This window comes from Bos javanicus, chromosome 15, assembly GCF_032452875.1.
Source record: "Bos javanicus breed banteng chromosome 15, ARS-OSU_banteng_1.0, whole genome shotgun sequence".
Classification (NCBI taxonomy): domain Eukaryota; kingdom Metazoa; phylum Chordata; class Mammalia; order Artiodactyla; family Bovidae; genus Bos; species Bos javanicus.
In genome coordinates this window covers 52,081,052-52,104,599 of record NC_083882.1, presented here as the reverse complement: position 1 = coordinate 52,104,599, position 23,548 = coordinate 52,081,052, and the positions used below count along the sequence as shown (strand labels likewise).

Here is a 23,548-nt window from a genome sequence, read left to right as displayed (position 1 = left end):
GCCTGTCCCACTCCGGTGCTCCTAGAGGACAGAGACATACATAGCTCTAGTGCTCAGCACACACAGGACGCCTTCAGGAAATGTGTGATAAGTGGATGATGCGGTAATCAGGCCTAGTAGAAGCCTGGAAAAAAAAGACTTTCCAGGCCAGTTTAAGGGCAGGGACGTGACTTGGATTTATTAAGGTAGGGAGTGAGGGAATCATTTAGGGGATGAGTGGACAGAAAAGGAGACAAGGAGCCAGAAAACACTGTCATGAGAACGGGATAGAAGATCTTGGCTTGGTGTGGCTTGAAAGCCCAGAAGATATTTGAGATGCTCTCCTCCTTAGCCCTTCCCTCTGCCTTCCTACCTTCAAATGGACTCGTGCTTGTTTCCACACAGGGTTTCATCAGGCTAGACATGTCTGAGTTCCAGGAGCGGCATGAGGTGAGTGAGAGTCCTTGGGGAAGTCTGGTTTGGAAAGCCTGTCAACATGACTCTGCCTGGGTATTTTGATGTGACTTGTCATTCAAGCCTGAGATAATTACAGCAGCCTTGGAATTTGTCCTTTGGGGACATATGTACACAGTGGGGTCCATCTGTTTTGCATAGGATTTGCTCTGAAGAATAAACATAGAAGAGATCCAACTGCTCTCCTATCACAGCAAGATTCCTTCCACCCCAAGAGATAACCTCACCTTGTTGAAACAGGCAGTCTTAACAGTATACAAAGCCAGCTTACCGTGCATGCCCCGTATTGGAAACTGAAAGGATGGAAAGGCCTGCCTAACTTAATTCTCTCCTTCCGCCAGGTAGCCAAGTTCATCGGGTCCCCACCAGGCTACATTGGCCATGAGGAGGGTGGCCAGCTGACCAAGAAGCTGAAGCAGTGCCCCAACGCCGTGGTGCTCTTTGATGAGGTAGACAAAGCCCACCCAGATGTGCTCACCATCATGCTGCAGCTGTTTGATGAGGTGAGTCATGGGGCTGGGTTTGGCTGGGGGACACCTGTAGGTATGAGGGGGCTATGAGCAGCAGGACCTGTGGATCCGGAGTCAGTCGTTCATCAAGTTCCTGCTTCTCAGTTAGCAGATGTGGCTTCACCCCTTCTCTGGACCAGGGCCCAGACTGGGCACTCTAGGAAAAACAAGCAGGGCCCAAAAGTTGAAATGTTGTGGCTGCCCAGGTCCCTTTTAAAGAGAGAATGGGGCAGAAGTGCCAGGAGAGAGTGAGACCTGAATTTTTAGTTCCAGCTCAGCTCCATCTCTAGGAACCTCATGTGAAAAACAGGGAGGCTGGATCCAGTAAGCTCCAAGAATCTCACTCAGACGGCTCCTGCTCCTTCCTTCCATCATCTTCACCAGTTCTTTAAAATGTTAGTAATGTTACTGCTGTCTGTGACCATTGCAGTGATGATGGAATGGTGGTGCCCTGGCTTATGGAGTGTTCTTCTTCTGAACAGCTCCCGGCTCATCACAAACGAGAACAGTCTCCCTCTCAACTGACCGAGTGAGCTCTAGATGAGAACAGCTTCCTTTTATTCAGCAGTCTATGCAGTAGGCTTGTGCTAAAGATGTTACAGACTTTATTGCTAATCATCACAATAGCCAGGCAAGGTAGTAACCTTTTATAACAGATGTAGAAACAAGTTCAAGAGGTTGTAAATGACTTGCACAAGGCCACAGAGCTACTGTACAGAGGAGCCATAAATGGTCTCAAGATACATCTGGTCCCAGAGCCCAGGTCTCCCCGCTGTACCTCTCCTTATCTTGAGCAGGGGAGGGAGGGCTTACTGTCAGGGGAGGGGCTGACATCCACCTGTTCCAGGTGAGGCCTTCCTTCTGCTCCCATGCAGAGGCTGTGTTAGCCAGCACAAGGGCAGACCGAGTCCAGCCCGCCTTTCCACTCAGCCCCATCCAGCCCTGGGAAAATGGAAAGGGGTTTGCTTCTCAAAATCTCAGAGGTTCGCTGATGAGATACAGGAATGGATACCCCTGGACCAAATAGCACACCAGGTACCAAGCCAGCCAGAGCCAGATCCAAGTGTCCCCACAGCTGCCCACTCACTGGCTTCCCCTCCGAGCCCAGCATCCTTGGCTGCCCCAGTTTTATTGCCCTCCTCCTAGGCTCTTATCTGCTCCCTATCCTGAGAACTCCTACTGAGGAATGAAGGCCAGTCCTTCAAGGGTCACATATTCTGTTTCCCACACCTGTGCTCTGATACTCCCCCAACTCCATTCTAGACTGTTAATAGGATTCAGGTACACAGCTTATGGACGAGACCCAAACCTGCCCTATCAGGTAGAAAAGGGATGCGATAAAGTGGGCATTTTTGTACTTTATGTGCAAGGCACTGTTTTATGAACTCCTTTAATCTTCCCGATAACCATATGAAGATAGTCATTATTACTACCTCAGTGTGGCAAATGTAGAAACTGAGATAAAGTGAGATAACTGATTCATCCATGGTCACACAGCTGGGAAGAGAAAATCGAGGGTTTGAACCCAGGCACTCCAGTTCCTAGAACCCACAGCTTAAATAATAACTCCCAGGTACCTAGTCTTTCCAGGCATTCTCAGAGCCCCCAGCACCAGGAGAAACACCCCATCAACTAACTTAATTCAGTATGTTAGGGTTGGCAGTAGACACCTTGTGTGTAGGCACAGAGAGGCGTGAGGCAGCCTGCTCCATCCAGAGGACTGCAGCCTTTCAGTAATTGCCCGACTGCGAGGGAAGGTGAGAACAGAATGGTGGAGGTAGATGGGTGAGATAGACAGGGGCAGATTAGAATCTCAGGCAAAGGAGTGTGGATTTATTTGCTGGAGAGTAAGAAGCTTTCAAAGACTTTAGGCAAGGGAAAAGCATGATTGAATTTTCCTTTTATAAAGCTCCTGTAGGCAGCAGTGAGTAAATGGACTAGAAGGAAGAAGAGGGACCAGCGAGGAGACTGTTGAAGAGTCCTAGTGAGGGCTGGGGAGACGTGCTCTACAGCAGGGCCATTGGATGGAGAGAACTCCCAAGTGAGGAGACAGGGAGGTGACAAGGGTGACCAGTGGAAGTGTCTCTGGCCTGGGTGACCCATGGGTTCTGCCGCTATCAGAGGCAGGGAACACAGAGATGTGAGCAACAGATTGAGGAAGGTGAGGAGCTAAGGTTCAGAAGTGTTGAAAATGAAATACCTGGGATACAGCCAGATGGAGATGTCCGGGAAGTTGCTTGTCTGGAGTGCAGGAGAGGTCTGTGCTGGAAGTAGACTCAGGAGTGCTTCAGCACAGAAAGAGTCACAGAAAGAGTCACAGAAAGAGTCACAGGCCACAGGAATGGACGAGCGCTCTCACCTGGTGAGAGTCTGGTAAGCAGAGACGAGGCTTGCGACCTCTCCGCAAAGACCCAGAGAGGGAATTGCCAGAGAGTAGGAGGCAAATTAGAAGAGTGTGGTTTAGTGCAGGCAGGCAGAGGGGAAACAGGCAGAACACACACAGCCCCTGCCTCAGTGCTTGGGAGTGAGGGGGAGACAGGCAGCAAAAAGCAGTTCAGCCACTGTGGTGAGTGCTGCCCTAGGATCAGTAGGACTAAGGGGCATAGAGACTCGCGCCCCCCACCCCAGATCCACCCATCCCAGATCCCTCAAGCTTAGGCCCAGAAAAGTGGGAGCCCTAGCAAAGCTGTCACCAAGCAGAGCTAATGCAGCTCACTTCCCAGTTGACCCCAGACCTACAGCACAGGGCACAAGTCCCAGGAAGCCCACTCTCTGTGCCTCCCTTCGAGGACAGAAATGGGGGGCCGGTGGGGGAGCAGCCCCTGTGACCCTGCAGTGAGCATTCACACCTCACCCGCATGCGTGCACTCCAGTTGGGAGGCGGGTCAGCCACAGCTCCCTCTTTGGGACACATTTTATTGCCAAGGACTCTGAGGAGGAGGCACAAACACTGAAAGTCACCCTTGGGCCAGTCATGCACTGCACCTGCTCCCCTGGCCCGCCAGGGACCCATCCCCAGGCCCCGTTATGAGCAGAGCTTTGATCTCTCAGAACGGAATGGCCGCGGGTTATTGCTCTGGCCAGTATAGCCTTGTGTGCACTCAGTCCTCAGGGACGAGCACTGCGAACACAGCGGGGTCATCCACGCACACGCAGACCTGGTCCCCAAAACTAGAACTGCCCTCAGTGGATCTGTCGTGTTGTAACTCGTAGGCAGGGGGTGAAGTGGGGAGCTAATGGCCAAGCTCAGGGACATCTGCTTGTACCCTTCCTTCTCCTCTTCCCACTCAAGGCTGGGACGGGGGAATGACCACGACTGGATCTCAAGGCCCCCTTTGAATAGATGCCCTTGGAGCTAACACTTCCTGAGAGGCCTGTGCCACGGGCCAGCGTAAAGTGAGGCAGAAGAGCACTTGGTACCATGCCCAGTACACAGTAGGTGCTCAGTTAATGCACATGCCTTTCTTTTTTTACCTCTGAGAGCTAGGGCTAGTCTGCCTTTGCATCTGCTTTAGAAGCAAGGGCTGACCTTGAGTGAGGCCCTCGAAGCCAGGGAAAGGAACATACTTAAGAAGGAATGGTTGCCTGAGGCTGGGGTAGGGCCCCGCATCACTGGCCTGGGGCAGGGCCCCTCAGGCTGTCAGTGACCTCTCCCTGGAGCCATGCTCTCAGAATTGGCAGGAGCTATGCTTTGTCTGCAGCCCCGGTGAATTCCTAAGAAGGTGTACCTCTCCCCACACCTGACCCAGTAGCTTAGCTTCTCTCCAGTCAGGATCAAAGGATGCAAACTGAATTTAGAAGAACTCTGAGAAGTTTTTATTTAGGAAAGAAAATTTCACAAAGCCTCCTTTATCCCACATTGTTGGTATGGCCCCAGGAGCCTGGTGTACAGTGAAAGACAGGGGTGCTGGGGTGAGCCTGTTCAGTAGAGTCTCAGCTGGACTGTGTTCCAGCTCTGAGACCTTGTACAAACTAAGCTCTTGGAGCCTTAGTTTCTTTGTAGGGGTGGTGAGGATTCTAACAGTCTGCAAGCAAGTGCTGAGGGCTGCTCTATGCCAGGCACTGTTCTAAGACCCAGTGAGAACAAGACCCAGCCCCTGCCCTCACAGAGGTACCGAGTAGGGCCCTGGGGGTGGCTGTGGGTGCCCATCACAGCAGACTCCACCAGTTCCTCTCAGCAGGGCATTGATTATTGCTTTTATATGTCATTGTTGTTCTTTAGTTGCTAAGTCATGTCCAACACTTTGGCAACCCTGTGGACTGTGGCCCACCAGGCTCCTCTGTCCATGGGATTTCCCAGGCAAGAATACTCGATTGGGTTGCCATTTTCTTTCCAAGGAATCTTCCCAACCCAGATCAAACTCACATCTCCTGTGTTGGCAGGCGGATTCTTTACCACTGAGCCACTAGGAAAGCCCCTGTGCTTCTTTACAAATGACTGCAAAGTGCTGTTGTACCATGAGAGCCTTGAGGTTTGCTGAGTGGGCGGAGTTCCTTGCCCTTAAGCTGAACGGCCCTGGACAACTACACTTTTCTAGTTCTTCTGTCTCTTCCCTTTATTGTTGCCCCTTTTCTCTTTCCTTGGTGCATTTGCGTCTAGTAAAGATGCTTTCTTCTGTGTCACTTCTAGAAAAAAACGAAAGATTCCAAGGCAACTTCCCATGTTGATTAAAGGAAGAACATTATTTTTTATCTTAGGCCAGAGGATGGCTCTGAAGATGCAGAGATGATACCTGTTTCAGTTCATTTATCTGGTCTTCACAGTGGCCCTGTAGAATACGCTGTGACCTCCTATAGCAGCCTGGCCTTCCCTTTATCATAATGCCTAACCCACTGAATTCTAACTGCTTGTTTCCTGGCCTCACTCCTCTAGACTGGAGCGTATCAGGCTCAGTGAGTCCCCAGTGCCCCAACACAGAGCTCCACCCACAGCAGGCCTCCAGGAGAGTGTGTTGGATGGCTGCTTATACAGTCAGACTGGCTTCTGGGTGCCCTGAGAGATGCCAGGCAGCAGATGCAGTCTCAGCTGGTGGCTCTCCCAGCAGGTGAGCACTGAAACCAAGGTGTGAGAACAGTGCTCAGAGACCCCAGAGGAGGGAGCGCTAACTGCCAGGGGGAGAGGGTTCTGGAGAGACCTCCTGGAAGCGGTGCCCGGCCTTACCGCTCCCTGACCACGCAGTTGCTATTCCTTCCCAGGGCCGGCTGACAGATGGAAAAGGCAAGACCATCGACTGCAAGGACGCCATCTTCATCATGACCTCAAACGTGGCCAGTGACGAGATAGCACAGCATGCGCTGCAGCTGAGGCAGGAAGCTTTGGAGATGAGCCGTAACCGGATTGCCGAGAACCTTGGTATGGCACGTGGCCCACGTTTTCTTGGCAAACAGTCAAGTGACACGGCTGCCACGCTGCTCCGGGGGAAGGATGGAATCGGGGTCCCAGGGTCAGATGAAGGTCCTGGCTGGCATCTCCCCCTCACTGGCCCTGACTAGATACCAAGCACCCAACTAGATAGTGGAGGGAGGCCAACAAACAGTGCCCCTACTTCCTCAAGAAAGCCCCAGGCCTCTCGGGTAACAGGAGGGCTCCAGACAGAGGCAGGGACAGAGCCACCCCAAGGTGTGGGGCCAGGAAGAGGGCCAGGGTCTCAGGGGACTAAAGGGATGTGCACTTAACAGGGAGGGACACTTTGGTGCAGCAAGGGGCTGGCAGGTCAGAAACCTGGAGGTGGGCACGGGTGGGCCCTGGAAAGTGCTGGAAAGGGGAGTGTGTCAGGGTGGACACTGCTTCTATCAGCCTTCTGTCTAGGATTGAACTCTCCAGCCCCCTTCTTACAACTCAGGACTCAAGTCTCAGTCCTGACTCTTCTCCTCTCCCCTCCGCTCCTTCATGCAATTCCTACTGCACATGAACACTGGAAGGGCCTGGGAAGTATGCAGTCCAGTCCTCTGATTGTGCAGGTGATGAGAAGGCCGAAGCCCAGAGGGCGCAAGATGTTGACCAGGATCACACAGACTGTCAGGGGCAAGAGCAGGCTCTTGTCATGGAGCCAAGGTGCAGCACAGCTCCCAAAGGTCCCAGGTGTAGGGAGCAGGCAGTTTATGTTTCTGTCTCCATAGGGGACGTCCAGATCAGTGACAAGATCACCATCTCAAAGAACTTCAAGGAAAACGTGATTCGCCCCATCCTAAAAGTAAGAGTTCCTTGTCCTTCCCGCTGGAGCCTCGAGTTGGAGGGGATCACCTTAGCCATCGTGAAGATGTGGAAGCCCTCCCATCCATATCTTCCCCAGTAGGGTCCACTAATTCCATTACCCACTCTGGGTCACTAAGCTCACATCCCTAACCTGGCCCTGCAGGCTCACTTCCGGAGAGATGAGTTTCTGGGACGAATCAATGAGATCGTCTACTTCCTCCCCTTCTGCCACTCGGAGCTCATCCAGCTCGTCAACAAGGAGTTGAATTTCTGGGCCAAAAGAGTAAGAGCAGGGACTGCCCATGGGTGGGGGCGGAACATCTAGAAAGCCCTGGGCCACATGCAGACATGCTGCTGTCTGACTTGTCCCAGGCTAAGCAAAGGCACAACATCACTCTGCTCTGGGACCGTGAGGTGGCAGACGTGTTGGTCGAAGGCTACAATGTGCACTATGGCGCCCGCTCCATCAAGCATGAGGTGAGTCCTGAGAGGACCTCCACACCTCCCTCTCTGTTGCTCCTAGACCCATTCGCTGGGCTCCCAGCCTGCCCAGGCAGGCTGGGGTTGTCCTTACCCAGAGCAGATGCCCCTTCAGAACCAAAAACAATATAATCAAGTAAAACCCCTGTCCAAGAGGGGAAATGAGTTTGAACTCCTACCAGCGTCAGGGAACTGGGGCTAGGAACCTCAGAAACTGACTACTGACTTGTTAGTACTGTCCTGCAAGCTCGTGTTGTTAGCCCTTTGCAGATGAAAAAACTGAAGCTTGGAGTAAGTTCTTGCCCAGGCAGCAAGTAACAGAGCTGGGCCTCCAGGCTTTGGCAGTGACGACAGCTTCCCCTACTGCCTGCAGGTGGAGCGCCGAGTGGTGAACCAGCTGGCGGCTGCCTATGAGCAGGACCTGCTGCCGGGGGGCTGTACCCTGCGCATCACTGTGGAGGACTCGGACAAGCAGCTGCTCAGGAGTCCTGAACTGTCCTCATCCCAGGCCGAGAGGCGTCCCCCCAAGCTGCGGCTGGAGATCATCGATAAGGACAGCAAGACCCACAAATTGGACATCCAGGCACCACTCCACCCTGAGAAGGTGTGCCACACCCTCTAGCGTCTACCTACCTGCCCATACGTGCCCTCAACACCTAATAAAGCCCCCTTGGCTGTGGCATGGTGACCGACCTACCTTCCCCTCCTGCTTCTCACCCCTCTGCATCTAGCCTAAGGCCTGTTACCTCCTCACAGCCCCTGGAAGATGCCTTCTCAGCCCCACCCTAGCCCCTTCGTTGTGGGGCCCACATGTGCTCCTAGGTCTCTGGGAGGGGAGCTGCTCCTCTGTCTGCTTTATGGCAGGGAGAAGAGGGAGTTCCCTCATCCCTGTCCTTCAGCGTGATCCTCATGTCCCAGAGCCTCTGGAACTTTATCGTGTTTTCTGGAAGCTCAGAAGTATGGCAGCTGAGAACAGATCTGGCTGGAAGAAGACAGGGACCAGGCTATGACCTGCTACCCTCTGCTGGCTCTCATGCTACTGAGTCCCCAGAATGTCTCCACAGGGAGCAGAGAAGTCAGAGGCCCAGACACAGAGCTTCTGCATTTAAGCCATTGCTTCCTCTTTCCCATGCCCTAGAATTCCAAGGGGAAGGGACTCTCGGAACCCTTCCCCCTTCCACTGCTGTGTCGTAGCTACTGTTCCTCCCTGCCCCACGTTCAGGGGTCAGACCAGACCACGTCTCTCCAGCCTCGGAACTAGGCCAGCATTGGGCATCTTTAGGAAGAAGGCTGGGTACTACCCTACCCTACACGGGGCCTGGACAGAAGCACCAAATGACCAAGCAAGCTTAACTCTGCGGGTTCTCTTGCAGGAGACCAACAACATAGACAGTGGAGAACTGTAGGGGGAGGGATCCTTGGGTCGGGCTGTACCCAGATGGCCATGGAGTCTGCCTCAGCCCCGTCTATACCGTGGTCCTAGCTAAGTGAACATGGGATAGACAGCTCCCTCATGCAGTCTGCATGCTAGTCACTAAGCAGAGGACTGCACACCATCCCCCAAGGCTTTCCACACACCAGGCGTGTTCGGCCTCAGCTTAATTAGCAGGGCACAGCAAGGCTTGGTACGTACATCCTTGGGAACCATCTGCAGTAGCCACCATTGAGGACCATGCCATCAGCCTCCCCTGAAGGGCCACTTTGGAAACCCTCCTTTGGTGTCAGAAAGTCTCTTCCAGGAAGCAGAAAATGGGGACAGGAATCACAGTCCCCCGAGTGGTGGAGGAATATCATGACACGGCGGGTGGGGGGCAGCCGGAAACTGGAACATGGGCTCCAGCAGATGCTGCAACAGGCACCATCCAGCCCCTCAAGGAGCTGTCTGCCGCTTTGTACCTCAGTGACTGCCACTCTTTGTTTATTTATTAGTAGCAGTTTTTTTTGTTGTTGTTGTTTTACTTCTTGTTCTGAAATAATTTTAGACTTACAGGAAATTACCACACAATAGTAGAATTCCATGCACCCTTCATCAACCCATCTGTTAAAAATTATTAAATTATAATTATTAAAACCAGGAAATTAACATGATATGGTACTACTAGCTAATCTCTAGGCACTCAGATTTTGCCGTTTTTCCCACTGATGTCCTTTTCCTGGTCCAGAATCCAGTCGAGGATCCCGTGTTACGTCTTGTTGCGTTTCCTTTATCTCCTTCAACCTGTGACAGTTCCTCCATCCTTCTTTGCATTTTATGATCTTGACACTTTTGAAACCTCCAGGTCAGTTAAATTTGTAGCGTGTCCCTTAATCTGAGTTTGTCTGCTGTTTTCACATGCTAGATTGAGGGTCTCCATTTTGGGCAAGACTAGCCCTCAAGTGATGCTGTGCCCATCCTTATAACTCAGAGCAGGTGATACATGCTGAGGTTGTGTATACCAGTTCTCCACTGTAAGATTACTAATTTTCCCTTTGAAATGAATAAGAATCTCACGGAAAGATAGAAACTGTACAGATGTCTTATTTATCCATAGAATTTTGCCCGTTGATTTTAGCATCCATCATGTAAATGTAAACGCGTTAGTCACTCAGTCATGTCCGACTCTTTGTGACCCCATGGACTGTAGCCCGCCAGGCTCCTATGTCCTTGGGATTCTCCAAGCAAGAATACTGGAGTGGGTTGCCATTTCCTTCTCCAGGGGATCTTCCCAACCGGCTCTTGCTTTTAACAAACATTAATATTATATTTGCCTAATGATGACATTGTTTTCTTATTCCATCTATATGTATTAATTGGTATTCTTCTGTAAGGAACAGCTGTCTCTTTTCTCCCATTTATTTATTTCAATAATTTACCTATAAGTAAAAACTAATGAATACTTGTTTTAGTCTATGGGTTGTAGCCTACTAATAGTACTAATAGAATTTATTTCATTGCTCATATGGCCTAGATTTGGCCATTGGGAGCTCTTGAGTTGGCTCCTGTGTTGTTTCAATGTTGCCCCATCGTTTTTTTAGTATTACCTTATTTTCTGGCACCACAAGGTGTTCCAAGGTTACTTACACTTTTCCTGTCCCAGCCCTGACTTCAGCCATTTCTCTAAGCAACTCCTGATGCCTCTTATTTGAGAATGGTACTTAGAAACCAGGGTGGTATATTCATTGCTCCTGGAGTATCATTGCTTCTAGGCCTTTTCAGCACACAAAGCTAGGAAATAAATATATGTGTATATGTTAACACATGTGTCACACACAGCTGAATTTATTACTAATCTGTCCATCTGTATATTATTAAAAACCATGAGTCCATATTGATGCCTACAAGTCTAACCCCACACCACAGGGCTTGCCATTATTATTAGCACTTTACGATTCATTCTCTGCTTCTTCCTCTCCTGCTATTTCTGTTTCTTCTCTCATTTTCATATTTCTTTTCTCATTCTCATTTTCTTCTCTCTCTGTTTTCTGTTCAGACTCCCATAGAGGCTCTAATTAAGTCAGTCAGTGACCATCACGTGTAGAGCACTCCTGTTGGATAAAGTTCTTATGCCCAGCTGTCCGTCTCTTGGTTCAGTCAGCTGTGGCCAGGACCAGCAGACATACAACTGAAAACCAGATAGCTTTTATACAGGAAAACCCAATGACTACCTTTCTGAGAAGAGAATAAGGGACAGAGTAGACCTCCGATTCTAAGAAGCTTGAGTATCACTTCTAGAGACTCAGCTGGGCCTTGTAGGTGATGTTGGACGCCTGCCTTATACTTTCACAGCATCCTCGACAGGACTTAGCTCAGTTGCATTACTTGTTCTGTGTTTGCCTTTGTCATTAGAGTGTAAGATCCACGAGGGCAGATACCCAGTTCTACTGACTGTCCTGTTCATAGAAGCTGGCACAGAGCCTTCACATGATGGCTGCTCCAGGTGTTTGGATGGATGGGTAGGCCCTGCAGCAAGCACGGATCTTCACAGTGAGGCCCAGGACACAACAGTATCCTATGTTCGTGGAGCGAACATTTGTCATGTGCTTGTGGCCAGGCAGCAGAACTTGAGAGGATAGGGCAAAGTAAGACCCCAGACACCTTACTGAGTATCTAGAAATACATGAGGCTGGACTTGGAAGTAAAATACCTTCATTGTTCAAAAGGAAAAATTCAAAGGTGCTTAGTGATTGTTTTAGGAATTTAGAAAAAAAAAACATTTAAACCATAGGAAAAAAGATAAAACCTGAAGTTAAGTAGAAATGCAAAAAAAAAAAAAAAGGATAAGTAGAAAATGATTCTTTTTGGAAACACCAATAAAATAGATTTTCTCAGTCTGATAAAGGGGAAAAGTGGAGGGGGACAACATCAGACATAATCATATATATGGAAGAGTTTTAAATAATTTTAAGGTAAGTCTTGTGGCCACAATTTTGAAAACAGAGCAGATAGATCATTTCCTAGCAAATACTGACCCAAGGTATAGTTTGAATAAGCCAATTAATTACCAAAAGAAGAAATTGGAAAAGTGATTGCAATTTTACCCTTTTAAAAGATTCCTCTTTAAACTTTTTATTTAAAATTTATATGGAAAAGTATACAAATCACAGTTATGCAATTCAGTGAATTATCACAAAGTTAATAACACTGTAGCCATAACCCAACCCAAAAAATATATCAGTGTGATTTTTAATTACTATATAAACTGCTTCAGATCATTGGAAAAGATTAAAAGATGCTCAGTTGATTTTTAAAGTGCAGTGTAGTATTAATACTCAAACCCGATAAACTGCCAAAAAAGAATGCCATAGTGTAATCTCATCTATGACTATAGGTGTAAAAATTCCAAATAAAATTAAGTTGAACTTTATAACATGATTACATAAGGTTTATTTTAACATTATTAACATTATTACATAAGGTAATACAAGCTTCTATATCAGGAAATATTACTAATATATTAATCTCAAGAACATGAATATTATTTAAATGTCTGTAGATTAACATTTTCTTATTTTGATAATATTTCTTATGAAGATATCCTTGTTTTTAGAAAATACACATTGAAATATTTAAAGATAAAGACAATTGGCAAATGTTTCAAGAAACTAAATTATATACATACACATATGTATGTATACAAGTGTGTGTGCTAAGTCGTTCAGTCGTGTTCAGCTCTTTGTGACCCCCTGCCAGGCTCTTCCATCCATGGAATTTTCCAGGCAAGAATACTAGAATGGGTTGCCACTCCCTTCACCAGGGGATCTTCCTGACCCAAGGATCAAACCCGAGTGTCCTGCATGGGCGGCCAGATTCTTTACCACAGAGCCACTTACACTCATAAAAAAAAATACAGAGCGATTAAACACAAGTATTCTCACTGAGGAAATCAGTGAAGGGTATACAGGAATTCTTTGTATTGTTTCTGCAGCTTTTCTATAAGTCTAAAATTATTTCAGAATGAAATTTTTTAAATGAGAAACATTTAATCAGTATGTACTGAAAAAGCATTTGACAGAATTTTACAGCTTTAAGTATGATTTGATAAACCTCCAAGTAAAAGGAAAAGAAACTGTTCATCAAAAACCAATAGTAAATATTAAAGTCTGAAATAAGAGTCAACATTGATTTGAAAATTCAGTTGAAAATAATTAGGCAATAAAAGTGAATAATTGGTATATGTATTGGAAAATAATAAATTGTTTTGCTGATATGTGACTGTGTGTTTAGGAAATCTAAGAGGCTCTAAGTAAAACCTATTAGCATTAATGTGGAAATTTGGTAAGTGTCTGAATAAAAGATAAATGTACAAAAATCAATAGCTTTTTTCTATTCCAGCAATAATCAACTAGAAACAACAACAAAAGTATTCCATTAACAGTTGAAATAAATAGGTATATGTATTTGCTCACATATACATAAAGTAACTCTGAAAGAGAGAATAATTGGGTAGAGAGGAAACAGCAATGGAAGGGTAAATTAACTATTTTTTATAATTTTAAATTGAATTTTGAACCTTATTAATGTATTACCTGTTCACAGTTATAAAATACTAAGAATAAATTTAACAAAAAAGGAAAATCATATTGAAGGGCATAGCACATGATCTGACAAATGAAAAGATATGGTTCTTGGAAAGAACCTATATAATTGATATACTAGATGTCCATCAGCAGATGAATGGATAAGAAAGCTGGGGTACATATACACAATGGAGTATTACTCAGCCATTAAAAAGAATACATTTGAATCACTTCTAATGAGGTGGATGAAACTGGAGCCGATTATACAGAGTGAAGTAAGCCAGAAAAAAACACCAATACAGTATACTAATGCATATATATGGAATTTAGAAAGATGGTAATGATAACCCTGTATGCAAGACAGCAAAAGAGACACAGATGTATAGAACAGTCTTTTGGACTCTGTGGGAGAGGGAGAGGGTGGGATGATTTGGGAGAATGGCATTGAAACATGTATAATATCATGTCAGAAACGTATCACCAGTCCAGGTTTGATGCATGATACAGGATGCTTGCGGCTGGTGCACTGGGATGACCCAGAGGGATGGTATGGGGAGGGAGGTGGGAGGGGGGTTCAGGATTGGGAACACTTGTACGCCCGTGGCAGATTCATGTTGATATATGGCAAAACCAGTACAATGTTGTAAAGTAATTAGCCTCCAATTAAAATAAATTTAAATTTTAAAAAATTTTCATAAAAAAATAATATACAATTCAGAACTACTGTTTTCTGGGTCTAGGAGATACAAGTAGTAGCCTATCAGTTACTTCAGTTCCACCTGGAGAGTGTGCAAACTAGAGGATAAGTAAATGTAACTACTATCACTGTATACCCTAAATAGAATCGTAAGAGAATGGAAAGAGACGCATCGGTATCTGTTTCTGGACTGCACAGACTGTATGTGACTCTGGAGAAAAGGAGAAAGTGGTGGGAAATGCTAGAGAGGCAAGTATCCTGACTTCACAGTGCTTTGAATGCCATACTAAGGGAATGAAACAGCCATATTGGTATTTTTAAAAGAACTTTTTCATTGCAGTATGCAGAATGTTTTGGGGTGACTTCTAACCAACAGAGTAGTCCCAGGCAAACTTCCTTCCCACATCAAGTATAGAAATATTGAATATTATGTAGCCAAAAAAATGTTTGACACACAACTGAACTTGAAACTGAAAATGGGAAGTCCCAACGTGCCAGAAATGAACGGAAACCCAAAAGTCAGAGGATGTGTGAGAGTCAAGGTCAAAGAGTTTATCGAGACTGGGGACCCACCTATTGGCTGAGTGCTGGGCCATCACCACTGAAACAGGAGTCTCAAAGGACCACTTCCTTGTGAAATGAAGACCAGAAAAACCCTGTTAGTTAACCTGGGGATCAGTAGGGAAATACAAGAAAGTCTCACATCACTCAGGGTTACAGGTAGAAAGACTCCTCTACAAACAAATATATTTGCCATTTGTGAGAATGTGGTCCAAATTCACAGTACCCAAGTGTTACTAGAATGTCAAGATGAAAAATTAACAAAAAGCCAGCCCTGGGCTATAGAATCCCTTGGAAGCAAAGACAAAACTGTTCAGTAAGGATATTCTTGTAACCAAGTTTTCACAAAGGAACCTTTGGGAAAACAAGTCCAGTTGAAATGAGCATACAGGGAAAACATCCTCAAACAAAGGAGGAGAAGAGAAAGGGAAAAAAAAAAAAGCAAACCACCACGAAGGAGAAGAAACATAACAGATGCCACCAGTAGAAGAATCTGCACTCCAAGAATTGTAACAGATGAATCTGAATTTAAAAGAAGTATGTGTAAAATGTTTAGAGAAAATAAAAGGGAAAAAAATGTTTAGAGAAGTAAGGGGAAGATTAGAAACTATAAGGCAAAAAAGGAGGGTATGGTGAACTTGAAAAAAGAACCTTCATTCTAGGTGGTTTTCTCAGATTTATTTCCGTGTTTTTCACCCCCAACAATTTTCTCTATTAGTGACTTTTGGGCTCCAAAATCACTGCAGATGGTGACTGCAGCCATGAAATTAAGACGCTTACTCCTTGGAAGGAAAGTTATGACCAGCCTAGATAGCATATAAAAAAACAGACATTTCTTTGTCAGCAAAGGTCTGTCTAATCAAGGCTATGGTTTTTCCAATAGTCATGTATGGATGTGAGAGTTGGACTGTAAAGAAAGCTGAGCACAGAAGAATTAATGCTTTTGAACTGTGGTGTTGGAGAAGACTCTTGAGAGTCCCTTGGACTGCAAGGAGATCCAACCAGTCCATCCTAAAGGAAATCAGTCCTGGGTGTTCATTGGAAGGACTGATGTTGAAGCTGAAACTCCCAGTATTTTGGCCCCCTGATGCGAAGAACTGACTCATTTGAAAAGACCCTGATGTTGGGAAAGATTGAAGGCAGGAGAAGGGGATGACAGAGGATGAGATGGCTGGATGGCATCACCAACTCAATGGACATGAGTTTGGGTAAACTCCGGGAGTTGTAACGGCCAGGGAGGCCTGGTGTGCTGCGGTTTGTGGGTTTGCAAAGAGTCGGACACGACTGAGCGACTGAACTGACTGTGTGATCCTAATTGATTTAGATATGAAATAACAGAACCATTAAGTACTGAATCTCTAAAGATTTGGGTCACCTGCTGGGCTCTAAGGAACTGACCTGGGACAGGGGGAACACCCCTTCAGTGTGGGGTAAGAGGGCAGATACCAGTGTGTCACCTCTAGGGCCATGATCAGAAATAAGGAACGCACCCTCCATCATAATCCTGGAACTGTTTGCCCACCATCCTCCAAGAGTCATTCCAGTCCAACCCCAGTATGCCTCACAGGTTTATCACAGTAATTTCAAGAGGTATGAACCTCAGTGGTCATCTGTACCATCACCTCATCACATAGTGTTCCCTTGCCCAACGCTTCCCTGTGCCCCCCCAGCTCTTCCTTCAATCAATAACATTTTTTTATATAAGCATTTTGTTGGAATGTTTGTGCCGTCTCTTCACCATTTTGTCATCATTTTTACTGAAGTATAGTTGATTTACAATATTGTATTAGTTTCAGGTGAACAGCAAAGTGATCTGTTTATACCTGTGTGTACTTTTTTTTCCCAATTCTTTTCATTATAGTTTATTATAGGATATTGAATATAGTTCCCTGTGCTATACAGTAAATCCTTGTTGTTTATTTTATACATGGTAATTTGCATTTGTTAATCCCATACTCCCAATTTATCCATTCCCATGCTTCCACTTTGGTAATCATAAGTTGTTTTCTATGTTTGTGAGTCTGTTTTTATTTTGTAAATAAGTTCATTTGTACTTCTTATACTCCACATATGAGTGATATAATATTTATCTCTGCCTGACTTACTTCACTTAGTAAGGTAATCTGTAGGTCCATCCATGTTACTGCGAATGACATCACTTCATTCTTTTTTATGGCCAAGTAATATCCTAAAAAGCCTCTTGATGAAAGTGAAAGAGGAGAGTGAAAAAGTTGGCTTAAAGCTCAACATTCAGAAAACAAAGATCATGGCATCTGGTCCCATCACTTCATGGGAAATAGATGGGGAAACAGTGGAAACTGTGGCAGACTTTATTTTTGGAGGCTCCAAAATCACTGCAGATGGTGATTGCAGCCATGAAATTAAAAGATGCTTACTCCTTGGAAGGAAAGTTATGACTAGCCTAGATAGCATGTTCAAAATCAGAGACATTACTTTGCCAAAAAAGGTCCATCTACTCAAGGCTGTGGTTTTGTGGTCATGTATGGATGTGAGAGTCAGACTGTGAAGAAGGCTGAGTGCTGAAGAACTGATGCTTTTGAACTGTAGTGTTGGAGAAGACTCTTTGAGAGTCCCTTGGACTGCAAGGAGATCCAACCAGTCCAGTCTAAAGGAGATCAGTCCTGGGCATTCTTTGGAAGGACTGATGCTAAAGCTGAAACTCCAATACTTTGGCCACCTCATGAGAAGGATTGACTCATTGGAAAAGACTCTGATGCTGGGAGGGATTGGGGGCAGGAGGAGAAGGGGACGACAGAGGATGAGATGGCTGGATGGCATCACCAACTCAATGGACATGAGTTTGAGTGAACTCCGGGAGTTGGTGATGGACAGGGAGGCCTGGCGTGCTGCAATTCACGGGGTCACAGAGTCGGACATGACTGAGCGACTGAACTGAACTGAATATTCAGTTGTATTTATATACCACATCTTCTTTGTCCATATCTCTGTTGATGGGCACTAAGGTTTCTTCCATGTCTTGCCTATTGTAGACAGTGCTGCTATGAACATTGGGGTGAGTATATCTTTTGAAATTAGAGTATGTCTTTTTCAGATGTATGGCCAAGAGTGGGATTGCTGGATCATATGGTAGTTCTATTTTTAGTTTTTTAAGAACCCTCCATACTGCCTCCTTAGTGGCAGTATCAATTTACATGCCCACTAACAGTATAGAAGGGTTCCCGTTCTAATAATTAGCAGTGTGGAGCACCTTGCCATGTGCCTGTTGGCCATCTGTATGTCTTCTTTGGAGAAATGTCTGTCTGGATCTTCTGCCCATCTGCCCATTATTTTTTTATGATTTGTGTGTGTGTGTGTGTGTGTGATTGAGTTGTAGGAGCTGTTTGTATAGTTTGGAAATTAAGCCCTTGTCTGTCACATCATTTGCAAATACCTTCTGCCAGTCCATAGGTTGTCTTTTCATTTTGTTTATGGTTTCCTTTGCTGTGCAAAAGCTAATAAGTTTGATTAAGTCTGATTTGTTTATTTTTGCTTTTATTTCTATTGCCTGGGAGACTGACCTAAGAAAACATTGCTGTGATTTCTGTCAGAGAATGTTTTTCACCCTGACTGTCCCCTGAAGATATTGTTTACTCTGGCTGTCCCTTAAGACGCTTCTTCCCCTGTAGCCCTCATAGACAGAAGCTGCTTTTATCATCAGACGCAGCAAGTGAGCCCCCACTGCTTCTCTGTGATTATTGCTCATCCTTTCTCCTAGCTTTTTTTAATTCAGCAGGTGACTATTCCAGCCCTTCTGTCATTGCCCTGTCTACTGATCTCTCAACAACTGTGCCTCATACAAGGAAGATCTTAGGCCCCATATCACTTTCTCCCTTCCTCAACACATGCCATCATTCCTGGTGGCTTCAGCTTCCCATGAATGATTTATCCAAAACGCTACTTTGCTCGCATTTAGTGATTTTTTTTATGCCCCTGCCCACCTCAGTCACTTGTATCATGGTCACATCCGAATTTTATCAACAGTAACTGTACTTCCTCCAAAACCCCCATCCTTCTCCAGCCAATCTAGTATCCTAAGTAAATAAAGAACTTTTACAACTCAACAATAAAAAGAAAATTTAAAAAAGTGGAAAACAGACATCGGAATAGACATTTCTCCAAAGAAGATACACAAATGGCCAATAAGCACATCATTAGCCATCAAGGAAATGCAAACCAAAACCATGAGATATTTCTACACACCGACTAGAATGGGTATAATAAAAAAAAAGAGAGACAATAACAACTATTGGTGAGGAAATGTCTAGATAGATAAAAGAGAAAGTAGATTAGTGGTCGCCTGGGACTGAGGGAACGGGAATGGGAATGACATTACGGATACAGGACTTCTTTTGAAATGATGAAAATGTTAGGGAATTACATACTGGTGATGGTTGTACAACTTTGTGCAATCGCTGAATCATACGCTTTTTCAAAGGGTAAATTTTATTATGTGAGTTATCTCAATTTTTATATCAAAAGACTATACTTTAAAAAATCCTTTAAAATAATTTTGTTTGTTTTTGGCTGCGCTGGGTCTTTGTTGCTGCACACAGGCTTTTGCTAGTTGTGGTGAGCAGGGGCTGCCCTTCAGTGCAGTGCCTGGACTTCTCGTGGCAGTGGCTTCTCTCGTTGCGGAGCATGGGCCCTAGAGCGCATGGGCTTAGTTGCTCCCTGGCATGTGGGATCTTTCCAGACCAGGATCAAACATGTGTCCCCTACATTGGCAGATAGATTCTTAACCACTGGACCACTGGTTAGGGTCTGGAAAGTCCCTGAAATAAGTTAGTTATAATGTATCAAAGTTAAAGGTCAAGAGAAGGAAAAGAAAAGCCACAGACTGAAAGAAATATTTGCAAAACATATATCTGATAAAGGACTGGTGTCCAAAATATACAATGAACTCTTAAAAATCAACAGTAAGAAAATGAACAACCAGATTACAAAATGGGCAGAAGATCTGAACAGATATCTCTCCAAAGAAGATATATCAATGGCAAATAAAAATATAAGATGCTTAACATCACATGTCATCAGGGAAATGCTAGTTAACAAGCAAAATACCACCACACACCTATTAGAATGGCCAAAATCCAGAACACTGACAACACCAGCTGCTGACAACAGGGGAGCAACAGGAACTTTCACTCATTGCTGGTGGGAGTGCACAAATGTGTAGCCACTTTGGAAGACAGTTGGCAGTTTCTTACAAAGCTTTACTTTCACCATACAATCCTATAGTCATACTCATTGCTATTTGCCCAAAGGAGTTGAAAACTTACGTCCACACAAAAACCTGCACACAAAGGTGTATAAAGCTTTACTCATAATTGCCAGAACTTGGAAACAGCCAAGATATTTTCAGTTGGCAGATGCATAAGCAAACTGTGGTACATCCAGACAGTGAAATATTATTTAGCACTACAAAGAAACGAGTTGTCGGGAGGAGAGGGATAGATTGGGAGTTTGGGATTGACATGTACACATTGTTTTATTTAAAATAAAAATAACTCTCTGTGAAAAAATATTTTTAAGGAAAATAAGCTATCAAGCCAGAAAAAGACATGCTGCTGCTGCTAAGTCACTTCAGTCGTGTCTGACTCTGTGCGACCCCATAGATGGCAGCCCACCAGGCTCCCCCGTCCCTGGGATTCTCCAGGCAAGAACACTGGAGTGGGTTGCCATTTCCTTCTCCAATGCATGAAAGTGAAAAGTGAAAGTGAAGTCACTCAGTCGTGTCCGACTCTTAGCGACCCCATGGACTGGAGCCCACCAGGCTCCTCCGTCCATGGGATTTTCCAGGAAAGAGTACTGGAGTGGGGTGCCATTGCCTTCTCTGGAAAAAGACATGGAGAAACCATAAATTCATATCACTAAGTGAAAGAAACCAATCTGAAACAGCTACATACTGTATGATTCCATTCTGGAAAAGGCAAAGCTACTGAGAGAGTAAAAAACTGTAGGGTTGCCTGAAACTTGAGTGGGGAGCAGAGATAAACATGTAAAGTACAGGGAGTTTTTAAAGCAGTGGAATTATTCTGTATGATAAAGATGGGTACTTGACATTAAACATTTGTCAAAACCCATGGAATGGACAAGAGTAAACCCTAATGTAAACTACGAAATTTGGTTGATAATGATGTGTCGATACTGGTTCATCAGTTGTAACAAATGTACCATTTTGATGCTGGTGTTGATAGTGGGGAGACTTTGGGGCAGGGCTGGGCTAGGTGTGAAGTGTGGGAATTCTGTATTTTCCAGTCAGTTTTGCTGTGAATCTAAAGCTACTCTAAAAAATAAAGTCTATTAATTTCAAAAAGCAAAACCACATGTTAATACAGCTGTATCAAAGAAGTCAGGAGTCATATTTTAAAAGATTAAAATTACAAAACTGTCTTAGCGTCATCCTCCACTTGATTTCTGTGGCTTCTCTGGGCATACTTAGACACAGAAGAGATGCTTACCTGGTGCTTGCTGGGAGAGCAAATCACTCAGTAAGCTTTCTTATGGCATAACCTCATGATTTGAGATTTTATCTTTGGTAGCTTCTTCCCATTATAATAACTCCTTATCCAGTGGCCTTTTCCTGACAATTAAATATGTAAAAGAAATATAATTTCCTGGTGACTAAAGCATACAGCTTAGAGCCCTCACAGGCGGCAGTCAGTGTGCTCAGAGCAGTCTGCGGGTCGGGCAGAAGCGCGCTGTCTTCTGTGACCCAGGTCTCAGAGGTCCCACACCATTGTTTCTACCGTAGTCTTGCCATTAGAAGTGAGCTTTCTATGGAAAACAGGATGGAGGGGCCTCGAAAAATTAAAAACAGAACTACCATATGACCCAGCAGTTCCACTTCAGGGTGTTGATATTGAAAAGACATATGCATCTCCATGTTCACGGCAACATTATTTACAGTAGCCAAGGTTTGGGAGTAACCTTCCCGAGTCCACTGATGGACGAATGGATAAAGAAAATGTGAGCTATAAACACACCCTGGAATATTAGTCAGCCATTTAAAAAGAATGAAATCTTGCCATCTGGAACATGAATGGACCTTGAGGATCTCACTTATATGTGGAATCTTTAAAAAATGTTAACAACAACAGAAAAAGTTATGGATACAGAGGAACAATTTGGTGATTGCCAGAGGCATGGCAAGATATGGAGGTGGGTGAAATGAATTAATGGGGTCAAAGGTACAAAGTAAATTTCTAGTTATAAAATAAGCCATGGGGATGTAATCTGAAAAAAAAATGTAACTGTGTATGGTGATGGATGTTAACTAGATATTGTGATCATTTTTGCAATATATACAATTGAATCATTATGTTACACACCTGAAACTAACAATGTTATGTCAATTAAACTTCAGTACAAAAAAATCAAAAGAAAAAATTCTGAATTGCATCTTGTACCCAGAAAAGAAAGTAACATATCTCTACTTCTCTCCTGAACTTAAGAGGAGGGGAATTAAGCTCCGTCTTCTAAAACAGCAAAGAATTTCTATGCATATATTTAAACTACTGCACATGTCTGTCTGACTCTTTGTGACCCCATGAACTATATATAGCCCACCAGGCTTCTCTGTCCATGGGATTTTCCAGGCAAGAATACTGGAGTGGGTTGCTATTTCCTTCTCCAGGAGATCTTCCCAAGCCAGGGATCGAACTCGGGTCTCCTGCTTGGCAGGCAGATTCTTTACCACTACGCCACCTAGGAAGCCCAGAAGGCAATAGAGTGACACCTTTATAAAGTGCTAAAAAAAGGAACTGTCAACTCAGCATTCTATACACAGTGAAAATGTCTCAAAAATGAAAATTAAATACTTTTTCAGACAAATGCAGGTTAAGAGAATTCATTACCAATTAGACTTGGATTACAAAAATATTACAGAAAGTTCTTCAGGAAGATGGACTGTGATATCAGAAAGAAGCTTGGATCTACATAAAGAAATGTAGATCTCCGTAAGTGGTTAAAATGTAGGCAAGGCCTGGCCTTGTTTCAGCAGTAATTCCTACTGCTTTCCACTTTGCTTGGAAGGACCACACAGCTTTGGAAGCCCAAACAGATGAGTGTGCTGATGGTCTCCAAACAGGTAAACGCATCTTTGATTGCATAGGATCTCTTCTCTGTAACCCAGGGAACCTTTGGCATGGTAATTATAAAACCTCACTAGGGACTTGAATTCTCTTGGAATGATGGCATCACTGAAATCCTACCCTTTCCAGGAAGTCTCATCAAAGAATTAGAAGTTTCAGTAATGGCAGATCCCTAGGTGAAGCAGAAACAATATAGAAAACAACAGGAAAACTACCCCCCCAACAATCTATGATATCTCGAGAGATAAAAGAGAACATAGCCATGAAATGAAAACAAGATTCTTCTTTTAAAAGTAATAACAGAAGAGAATAACTTCTGGAATTTTAATTTTTTTAATCCATAAAATAATTGGAAGATAAACTTGAGAAAATCTCCCAAGAAGTAAAACAAAAAGAAATGGAAAATATGACAGGACATATAAAGTTAGAAAAAGCAATTAAGAATGCCCAACATCCAATAAGAGTTTTAAAAAGAAAGAAGAGATTAAGTGAGGCAGAGAATATTATCAAATAAGTAGCACAAGAAACTGTCCATCACTAA

At 44.6% G+C, this 23,548-nt stretch overlaps 1 protein-coding gene across 2 annotated transcripts in view; it reads left to right on the top strand.

Moving 5' to 3' along the window:
* The window catches only part of CLPB (ClpB family mitochondrial disaggregase), a 143,826-nt gene extending 135,500 nt beyond the window's left edge, over nt 1-8,326 (top strand). For both annotated transcript variants that reach the window (XM_061380739.1, XM_061380738.1), the window contains 7 exons: nt 385-429; nt 795-956; nt 6,159-6,315; nt 7,083-7,156; nt 7,322-7,441; nt 7,531-7,635; nt 8,012-8,326. In XM_061380739.1, coding sequence (XP_061236723.1) covers nt 385-429; nt 795-956; nt 6,159-6,315; nt 7,083-7,156; nt 7,322-7,441; nt 7,531-7,635; nt 8,012-8,260 — 912 coding nt within the window. In that variant the 3' untranslated portion in view covers nt 8,261-8,326. The remainder of the gene's footprint in view (nt 1-384; nt 430-794; nt 957-6,158; nt 6,316-7,082; nt 7,157-7,321; nt 7,442-7,530; nt 7,636-8,011) is intronic.
* Nucleotides 8,327-23,548: the final 15,222 nt, after the last annotated feature.